Source organism: Martes martes, assembly GCF_963455335.1.
Source record: "Martes martes genome assembly, chromosome: 4".
NCBI classification, from domain to species: Eukaryota; Metazoa; Chordata; class Mammalia; order Carnivora; family Mustelidae; genus Martes; species Martes martes.
In genome coordinates, this window is record NC_137891.1 from 111,795,390 (window position 1) to 111,806,279 (window position 10,890).

At 41.9% G+C, this 10,890-nt stretch overlaps 1 protein-coding gene across 1 annotated transcript in view; it reads left to right on the forward strand.

The window, feature by feature from the left end:
- Positions 1–9,561, forward strand: part of ALG14 (ALG14 UDP-N-acetylglucosaminyltransferase subunit) — a 90,015-nt gene extending 80,454 nt beyond the window's left edge. The window contains exon 4 of the mRNA XM_080802220.1: positions 8,914–9,561. Within this exon, the coding sequence (XP_080658346.1) occupies positions 8,914–9,144 (231 nt within the window). The 3' untranslated portion in view covers positions 9,145–9,561. The remainder of the gene's footprint in view (positions 1–8,913) is intronic.
- Positions 9,562–10,890: the final 1,329 nt, after the last annotated feature.

Here is a 10,890-nt window from a genome sequence, read left to right on the forward strand (position 1 = left end):
TTGAGCCTTTTACCCGAGGAATCTAATTCTGTCTGTGAGTAGTGTCAGAATGGAGTAAAATAGTAGGGCATCCAGATGGTGTCTGATCATTGTCGATGTGGGGAAGCGTACACACACGTGCAAACACACACAAACACACACGTACACATTGGAACTGGGTCCAGGAAACTAATTAACATTAGGAACAGTTGTTTTGAGTTGTCACCAAGGAAGATGCAAGTAACTGATCTTTTGAGAAACCAGCAATATAGTCAGTGTCCTTACAACATGAGCACATGAGCCTACATAAAGACAATTTATAATTTACTTACCTTTTTATATGGTTTAAAAGAAGATGAAAGCTCTCCCTGGTTCTGGAGAAGTAGGGAAGTATCCGGGTGGACCCTGGCATATTTGTGCAGCGAAGCATCAAATGCCTATGTAGAACATGGAAGAAAAGCAGCGATCGAATTGGAAAAGTAGACCTCAAAAATGCTATATGCACAATGATGACAACTCTGAAAATTCTGTGTTAGCAATGGAATTGTAAGAGACCTCGAGGTCCATAAATAGCTGGTGATTCTAGTGTTTAGGATTTTATTTGGTTATTTCACGTTGTTTTTGATATTTAGATGTTTCTGTTTAACTGTTAATACTCAGATGATTAACTATACATAAAAAAGAAGAAATACACTGTAACGTATTGTGAGCCAAGGAATACGTCATCCCATCTGCTACACATCCTTTTCCTTCCTGCTGTCCACCTCCACTGCTCTCGGACCCTCGGCGCTGCATTTGCTCAGGCTTTACCCCAGCCTTCTAGTGCTTGACAGTAACCTCTTCAGCCACATGTTACAGAGCACCTGCTCTCCAACTGGAATTTCTTCCTCACTCCCTTGATTATTCTCAGATGCTTCTCTCTCCAGTTTTCTGAGCTGTTCTCTCACTCATCTTCCCCTCCTCCTTGTCTGAATGAGGCCATGCACCTATCCTTCCCCTACCAGAGTGCTTGCTCACCTGGCCCTTCTTACGGCCTCATCCTCATCTGTGTTTCACTGTGTCTGCTTCCTGGGCTCACAGTTTAGCGCTCCTAGCCCTGCCTGAGCAAATCCTAGGCCTGTTCTGACATGATCCACTCCTCCTCTAACTCTGCATTTGCTACTCTCAAACCTTTGTTCTTTCCCTACCAGTCTGGGTTCTTGGTAACAAACCGTAAGAATCCACTCTGGCTGACAGAAACAGAAAGAGAATTTAGTGAAAGGCTCTGAAGAGCTACAGTTTTATGATTTATAAGAAATACACACTTGGTCATCTGAATGACCATATATATTTTTCGTAATGTATTTGGTCTTAGTCCAAGGTTCCTGGCTCAAGGCTCCTAAAACCCTTGGAATTTCCTGTGATAGGGCAATCAATGAGTCTTTTGTTATATTAATGAAGGTGATTTTTGGGTCCTGGTTGCCAGGAGGACCAACCCTGTGATTAGAGGGCTGGAATTTTCAAGTTTCCCCCACCCTCCCATCTTGGAGGAGGGAAGAGGGCACTGGAGGTTAAATCAGCCAGTGGCCTATGACTTAGTCATGACCATGTAATGAGGTCTTCATCGAAGCCCAAAGATCTGGGTTCAGAGAACTTCTGAACATTTGGGAGATTGTGGAGAGTGGCATGCCATACTTCACTCTATGAATCTCTTCATCTGGCTGTTTATTCATATCCTTTATCATATCCTTTAATAAAAATGGTGAGTATAATTGTTTCCCTGGTGCTACAAGCGGCTCTAGCAAATTAAAAGAACATAGGGAGGAGGTTGTTCTAACTTCCAGTCTATAGCCTGTCTGTCAGAAGCACAGGTAACAGCCTGGGGCTTTTTACTGGTGTCTGAAGTGAGGGGTGAGAGCCAGTCTTGCAGGACTGAACCTTTAACCTGTGGGATCTGGTACTATCTCTGGATAGAAAATGTCAAGACTGAGTTGAATTCTCAGTTAGACCGCTGGTATCCAAAAACTGCTTGGTGTTGTGTATAGGGAAACCACCCCCCCCACACACACACACATACAAACACTTTGGAATTGGGTTCGGAACTTAAAAGAAGAGCTCTCAGGATTACTGAGAAAGCTAATACAGTAGGATTAGAAAACATGGAGGGACCAGGTAGGAACTGAGCACCTAGGACCATGGCCAAAATTCCATGGCCATAGGGCTGGTTTGGGAGGACAGTGCTGCCGCCACTACTAGACAGTGAACACGGCAACTGTCGTGACTAGAATTGGATAGGAGACTCTTGCAATGGCACCTTTGCCACAAGAAAAGTGTCTCCTCCAGAGCTGCTTTTCTATACCACTAGCTCCTGGTCAGATCTAGGCAGAAGCATCTGGCCGGGTCACTGGCCTGTCCACAAGCTACAAAGTGGGCCCAGAAAGGAGTCTCACTTGTGCTCTGAGAGGTGGGCTCTGCTTGCTGCCACAGTTCAGTGAGAAATTGCTCAAACAAATTCTAGGCAGGCGCAGAACCAAAACACCGCATGGCCCATTCCCAATTCATGACGGTTGTTTTATTAAACTTTGTACAACTTCCTTAAGTCCTTGAAGCTGTTTCTTCTAACCTCTCCCTCAGCAAGAACTCCGGAACATAGTGCAATGCAAAATTAAAACCTTAAGAATCACAGATTTATATACAAAGATGTTTAAGCAGCATGATTTAGAACAGGAAAAAAAAAAAGTGTTAGTCTAAATTTCTACCAATAAGGGAAAAGTTCATTGAATTATGAGATATCCATAGGATTAAGTATATATGGTCATTAAAAATCATGGATTTTTTTTAAAAAACTTTGTATAGGGAACGTGGGTGGCTCAGTGGGTTAAAGCCTCTGCTTTCGGCTCAGGTCATGATCCCAGGGTCCTGGGATCGAGTCCCGCATCGGGCTCCCTGCTCAACAGGGAGCCTGCTTCCTCCTCTCTCTCTGCCTGCCTCTCTGCCTACTTGTGATCTCTGTCTGTCAAATAAATAAATAAAATCTTAAAAAAAATTAAAAAAAAAACTTTGTATAGCACACAAAACTATAGCTAAACAGAACTTTACAATGTTTATATACAAGCTCTCACAATTAATGTGTGTGCACATACGATCCTATTTTATAGTAAAATATATAAATGTTTCTATAAAGACATTCTTTGAAAGAGAATGTTAACAGATTGATGCGATTGGAAGGATTACTCTTTTTCTTTATGCTTTTTGTAGTTTTCACATTGAGCTGAAAATTATTCAAGTATTTAAAAGAAAATTGGCTAGGGGCACACTTATGGTGCCATCATTTTTATCCCTTGTCATGTCCTCAAAAAGTAGTTTTTCCCAAACCAACTTCAAACTAAACACCCCAAATTCTAACTCTTCGATCCCGGTGTTGAAAGAACTCACTCTTCTGTACAGTAAGTTCCTCCCTCCCCACCAGTGTGTTCCCGCTGCTCTTCGTGTTCACATAGAGTCGTTGGTTCCCACTACCTCACCCAGCTCCTGTTGGAGCTGCCCTCCTCCTGGGCTCACTCTTCCCCTGCCCTGTATTTTAGCCCAAAGATTTGCTGAAATAGCCTTATCAGAGGTTTCCATTACTCTTCTCTTGGCCACACCTAAGGATCTCTATCTTTGTAGCTTAGATGACTACAAGAAACATCTGATTCCTTATCTTTGGCACACTGTTTGGGCAGGCTAAGTCAGATGACCTTGTGGTTTTCTTATCTTTCTAAAATAAGAAGGTACATTCTTAAGCCCCTCATCTGACCTTGCTTCCTATTAAGCCTTACATCCAAGCTGTTTTTCTCCCTGTGTCTCTGGACTGTTCCTACACCTCGGTGTTTGCTCCCTTCCACATCTCCCCATTCACCTGTCTAGAAAGTAGAGCCAATATCCTATAAACAGAAGCCTTGCTTTTGAAACCTGTGGCCTCCATGGAGACATCCTGTCTGAGCCTACTCAGCTGTGACAGTGGGCTCCAGTTCTCCAGCTTTATCCAGGGCCCTAGGAGCTCCACAGAACCTTCCCTGCAGCTCTGTTCCTGCAGTTCATGAGCTCTCTCCAGCCTCTGCCTCCACCAGCAAAAGGCTGTTTCAAAGTCTGGCTTTCAGGCCAGCGGTACCTCAAGAGTTAGATTCTGCCTCTCTGTCCATTCCCTGCAATTAGAGTCAGCAGAGTCGGACTCTCCATCTGGCTTTCAGTCTCTCCTTCGCATGCTCCCTGTTGGCTCACTCTCAACTTCATGGTCTCTTATCTTCAAACCAGTCCAGGACCCCAGAGGCCCTGGCCCATTTTCTGTGTATGGGAGCTGAGTTCAGACTCTACCCAGGTTAACCGCATCTCTTCATACACGCTGATGTTGTGTTTCAGCCAACGGGACTTGACCTGTGGTGACCCAAATCTACAGAACAACGATCCTCTTGTAACTATTGATCCTTGATCCGGCTCATCCACCCTCGTGATTCATATTTATATTAGCCCTGACCTCCTTCTGTTCTCCAGACCTATAAGTTGTATTAGTCTTAGTACAGCTCTTGGATTTTCTACTCTCAGAGAAGCTTATTTATTGATGTGCTATTTCATCTTGCAGGCACGTACTGAACACCTACCAGCCGGCACTGCAAATAGTCAGAGGCTAGTAAGGGAGTTAGACAAAATAAAGGGCTATGTCAGTTAGTATACTTTTTATTACTAGTGACAGAAGTCCTGATTCATACTGCTAAAGCAAAAATGGAATGTATTCCCTCACATACCTGGCAAGTCTAGGGATGGATCTGGTTTCCTTCAGGCACAGCTGGATTCATGGATCATAAATGCCACCTTTGGGACCTGGCCTGTCTTCATCTCTCAGCTCCACTCTGTTCTACTTTGTGATGGCTTCATTCTCATGGCAGCAAGACAAATGTTAACGGTGCCAGGACTACCCCCTCCAAGGTCCCAGGATAGCAGGAAAAAACACTGCTCTCTCAGCAGCCCCAACAAATGTCCCACTATATCTTGTGATTTCTTACTGGGTGAGGTGCTCTTCCCTGAACAAATGACTTTTGTCAGAGAAATTTGATGCCCTGTCTGTTTAGACTAGAGTCATAGGTCCTCTCCTGAGAGTTGAGTATGGAGTCTACCCCAGCACTTAGGTTGAGAGACAGATACAGTGGTTCCCCTGGAGAAAAGGCAAATGGATGTGGGATGCTTGGGATTTTGTTTTGGTTTTAGGGCTTTTTTTTTAGGGGGGATGGTTTTTTTAAAGCTGTCAGTTAACAGTCATTGTGTTTATGATAAGTGCATATGACAGAGTTACAGAGTTCAGTGTAGCAAATAAAGCATTTGACTCCATATACAATAGACAAAGAAGGATTCCCTCCTCCTTTACGCCCCACTCTTTCCTTTGAGAAAAATTCAGTGATTGCCTTTTTTGTTCCAGGTATAGAATATAAATAGTCCTAGACATTGACCCTGCCCATAAGGAGCTTACAAGGTAGTGAGGAGAAGAGAGAATAAAAGCAAGGCCCTCCACATTGATCAATAATGTCCATTTAAGAAATAAAAATATAAAGATTATTTCTGTGTTTTTTATAAAATTTAAAAGACATCGTCAACCGTTATATTGCGTAACATTGTTTAAGATCTTTTTTTACTTCTGTTTTGTTCAATGCTTGGAATAAGACTTTCTGATCCGCTTCATTAAATAGCGGAAACTCCATAATCCGCAATTTTTAAATGTGTTTGCCTAGGCGTCTATAAAACTCGGAATTAAAACCTGTGGTTAATGAAGATAGCTTTCCTTCGCCTAAATTTTCCTTGAGATTAATTTTTCCTTTTTTAAAATACTTGATTTATGGTTTTATCATACCTAGGATTTAATATAGTAAGGTGCTTCAAAATAGAGATATGACAGAGATAAACAAATGAATACCTTTAACTTTGACTTTTATCTTCAGTCTCTGCTTCTGATCTATAGCAGGTTGCTATACATCTCCCACCAATGCCCCGTCATTTCCCTGCCTGTATACAGACATTTCTATCAGGGTGTTCGCAGTTTGTGTATACAGAGAGTGAGATGAACACATGTGGATATGTACATTTTTTTAACAGCAACAAACATGAAAATATTTCTGTGACATTGAAGACCCAACAAGTAATCTTTACAAGCTGTAGGTTTTCTTTTATTCTGTACAATGGAGAAAAAGATTGAGAAAAGCAACAAATAATCCCGGGTTTAGGGAACACATTAATGCAGTGACTCCCCACTGCAGACATTTGGCAATGCCTGCAGACATTCTTAATTGTCTTGACTACTGGAATCTTGTGGGTAGAGGCCAGGGATGCTATTAGACATCCTACAATGTGCAGGACAGGCCACCACAATGAAAAATTATCCTGTCCAAAATGTCAATAATGCCACTATTGAGAAACCTTGCATTAATAGGATTTTTGGAATTCTAAACCCTGAAAGGATTCAGAACAATCTTGTAATTTAGGCATAAGACAACACTAGAGGCAAATTAACATCGTTGAATTAAAAAAAAGAATCATGGGGGCGCCTGGGTGGCTCAGTGGGTTAAGCCTCTGCCTTCAGCTCGGGTCATGATCTCAGGGTCCTGGAATCGAGCCCCACATCAGGCTCTCTGTTCGGCGGGCAGCCTGCTTCTCCCTCTCTCTTTGCCTGCCTCTCTGCCTACTTGTGATTTCTCTCTGTCAAATAAATAAATAAAATCTTTAAAAAAAAAAAAAAAATCATGGAACTGACAGGGAAGGTCATTCAGCCCAGTCTCCCTTGGTATATGGTAACTGAGTCACAAGAGAAAAAGTGACTGAAGCACTAGAACTCCTCCACTCCTGGGGCGCCTGGCTGGCTCAGTTGGTTAAGCATCCGATTCATGATTTCTGCTCAGGTCCTGATCACAGGGTCATGAGATGGAGCCCCTCATCAGGCTCCATGCTCAGCAGGGCATCTGCTCTGGATTCTCTGCTCTCTCCCTCTACCTCTCCCCACTGTGCTCTCTGTCTCTCCCTCTCTCTCAAATAAATAAATCTTTAAAAAAATAATAATAATTAAAAAAAAAAACAAAGAACTCCTCCACTTCTAAATGTGTGATAAGGCAACTTGCCCAATCTCTCTGTGCCTCAGTTTCCTTTTCTACAAAAGGGACAATAAAACTTGCCTCAAATGATTGCTGTGAGGAGTAATTGAAATGATGCATGTGAAATGTTTAGGACCGTTCCTGGCCACTGTGAGTTGTTGATAAAGAGTGGTGGTGGGAGCCGAGGTGGTGACTCTCATTACTGTTGTTGCCCAAGCTGACTGAACCCTGTTCCCGACTCTCAGTTCCATTTTCTTTCTAGTTCCCTGCCTTGGGGGTCTGTGAAGAAAGGTTCTAGGGGCAACTCAATAGGGATTAAAGAAGACTAGTCTGAAAAGCAGCTTAGTAGCTGGTGATTCAAGAAAAACTGGACAAAAATTCTTCATAGAGACAGGGAGTTAAATTGTAGGTAGACACTTTAAGGATGGCACAAAAAAGATTGGTTCTCACCTGAAGCAGGCTACCTTCTCTCTTCCCAAAGTTCTGTGAATGGTGTGCCAGGTCGTCATGCCTCCAGGATGGGTGGAGCCTAGGTGAGATAACTTGTATCAAACCCTTAAGAGCCCTGGCCGTGTCTTACAGCCTTGACAGGTTGTCTGTCCATCGGGGAGAATCTGAAATGCCAAGACGGTGGGGCAGTGTATCTGGGGACCCTTTCAACGCTAAGATTTCTTGATGTCTGATAAGTTTTGTGGACTTTGTTCTGGGAAGATCACGTGATGTAGTAGATAATGCCCAACAGGCATACGTAGACAACCACAACTCTCCTGTTTTATAATTTGTGGTATAAAAAAATGCTTTATTGGGGCACCTCAGTGTCTCAGTCACTTAGGCATCTGCCTCTTGATCTCAATGCAGGTCTTCATCTCGGGGTCATGAGTTCAAGCCCCGGGTCAGGTTCCACACTAGGTATGGAGCCTACTTTAAAAAAATGCTTTGTTAGGTTTTACTAATTCAGTCTATCTGTATGAGTATATGGTTAAGATGTTTGTGCAAATACTTTTTTCTCTGAAAGTAATAATAAATTACCTTACCAACAATTCTGTGAAATAGGTTTCCTCTCATTTTCTTAAAAGACTTCTAAAATTCTTTTCAGTCACTGTAGGAGTCGAATTTTTATTTCTCTTGTTGTTTTTGCCAACTAAATTGTTTTTAACCAGTGGCTTTCTATAAAAATTAGCAGAATTCAAAAGCATTAAACTCTCTGGACCACAAGCACAGATTAAATTTTCTGGAGGAAAATATCATTCGTTTTGTAGCCTTCTCTCAAATATCCCATTTGTTGAATTGAACTCCTAAAATGATTCTATATCCCACAAAGATACTCTACGTAATCATTTAAAGACTTTTTTTCTCCTATATATCTTACACGTCAGTGCTCCAGCTGTTAGAAAGATGATTTTAAAAAAATCAGTAAGAACAAGTTGATACATGAGAAAACAATGACTCATAGCTGACTTTATCTGTCTTCTGTGTTTTTGTGTGACATTCAAGATCCACAAAACATCTGGAGAAGAGCAGCACACACAGGTCCAATGAACGCTGGCTGAGCACTAGGTCTGGCTGTGCTAGACACCTCTGGTAGCACGGGATACACCACTCAGGCCCAGAGAAGTTAAGCTATTTGCCCCATGCCACACACTTGGTAAGCAGGAGAGCCAGCAACACAGCCCTGCCTGGCTCCTGAGTGCATGTGTTTGCTGCATACTAGATCTTGACACGGAATAATTCAAGGGTTAGAATAATAAAAAAAAAATCTCTTCTAAGATGTGACTGTTTTTCATTTTAAATGCCTCATTTAGATTGGTGTTATGTTAATTTGACCTTCAATTTTTTTTTTTTTAAGGTGTTGTGTAATGGACCAGGAACATGTGTTCCTATCTGCATATCTGCCCTTCTCCTTGGGATACTAGGAATAAAGAAAGTGATCATTGTCTATGTTGAAAGCATCTGCCGAGTAGAACATTTATCCCTCTCCGGAAAGATTCTGTTTCACCTCTCCGATTACTTCATTGTTCAGTGGCCGGCTCTTAAGGAAAAGTATCCCAAGTCTGTGTACCTCGGGCGAGTTGTTTGACAAATGACAGCCTACTTCTCTAGAATTTTGCAGTCAACCATATTTATTATAACTGGAATAGAAAAAACTACATGTTTATTGTAAAGGCTTCTGCAGGTCCTGAGAATTATTGGTGGTGAAGAGTAAAAAATGTGTAAATAATCCAGTAAGGAGACTGAAGGTGCTCTTATAACACAAACATTAAGGGGCGCCTGGGTGGCTCAGTTGGTTAAGCATTAGATTCAGGTCATGATCTCAGGGTGGTGAGATTGAGCCCCATGCCAGGTTCCCCACTCAGCATGGAGTCAGCTTGAGATTCTCTTTCTGCCCCTTCCCCCACACGTGTGTGTTCTCTTTCTCTCTCAAATAAATAAATTCTTTTTTAAAAATTAAATTAAAAATAAAACAAACATTAATAAACCATTAAGTATTTATGCCTCTGTGCCCCGAATTTCTTTTTTTTTATCACTACCTGCAAGTTATCGTCTGACTTATTTTAGTAATATTTTTCCTACAGCTAAATATAGTATTAGTATGATTAGCAACATTTCCTGTTCTTCAGCTTTTTTTTTTTTTTTACAATATTCTGCATTGTAAAAAGAAAAGAAAGATATTTCTTGGTTTTTGTTCAGATACAGGAGGCTCTGTTTCCTGTATGGAAGTAGTAAAGTCCCCAGTGAATCCTTTGAGCATAAAGGAAGCAGTCATATTACATGGGCTTCATGACAAGTTGCACTCCACAGGCTTCCAGAGCCATGAGCATAAACCAGGATCTTTTTTTATTCTTCAGTTTTGCTTTGTGAGTCGTTGCTCTCAATCCAGAAGATTGTTTGAAATCTCTTGTTGAATCGTTAAAATAAATTAAAAGGTGGCCACTGTCATAGTACTAAAAACATGATTTTGTGGTTCAGGAATCCAAACTCTCAAAACTTTTTTTTTTTTTAATGTTTTAGTAAATTCACAATGGTGAGGCTGTCGTCATCCCTGGCATTTTGAGATGTTTAGGCTCCGTAGAATATATTGATACTAAACATTTATTTGAGGGCGTGCTATATGCCAGGAATTCTTCTAATCACTTTTCAAATATTAACTCGCAGAATCCTAATAACAACTCGGTTACAGTTATTATCCCCCTGTTACAGATGATTTGTCTAAGATCACATGACCAGTAAATGTCAAAGCCAAGATTCCAGCCCCGGCAGCCTGGCTGGTGAGGGAAGCCCATTTCAGGGGCCTGTGGCCTGTGCCATCATCACGTAGGGACCCACACTCAGGGGGCCCTGTGCTTGCTTTCATACTCTGCTGTCACTCTCAGATTTCTTAAGAGACGTGGAACAAGGGACCCGCATTTTATTTTGCACCGATCCCCACAAATTATTTTGTTGGTCCTGCTTGAGAATCTGTGCTACGCTGTCGACTACCAACAGAAATACAACACGGAGTGCGGGCCGGCAGCTCCTCGACAAATGGGAATTCCGTGCCCTCCTTCTAAGCTCTCTTCTTTATCAGGGAGAAGACCTCTTGCAGCATTTGAGGTTTTTATTTTCTCCTCTTAAATCTGTTTCAGAAGTATGATGTACATCTACTAGATGGTAAGAAACAAATGAAGAGAGGGAGTGCCCGTGAAGATGCATGACTGCCTGAGAGATTGTACGGTGAACGTGCCGAGGCTGATCTAGCTTTTATTGCTCTTTGGGTAGATCTTCTCTGGATAAAGTAAGCACATCTGTCACTAGGACATTTTCCTAGGTGTTGGGCTGAGAAAAC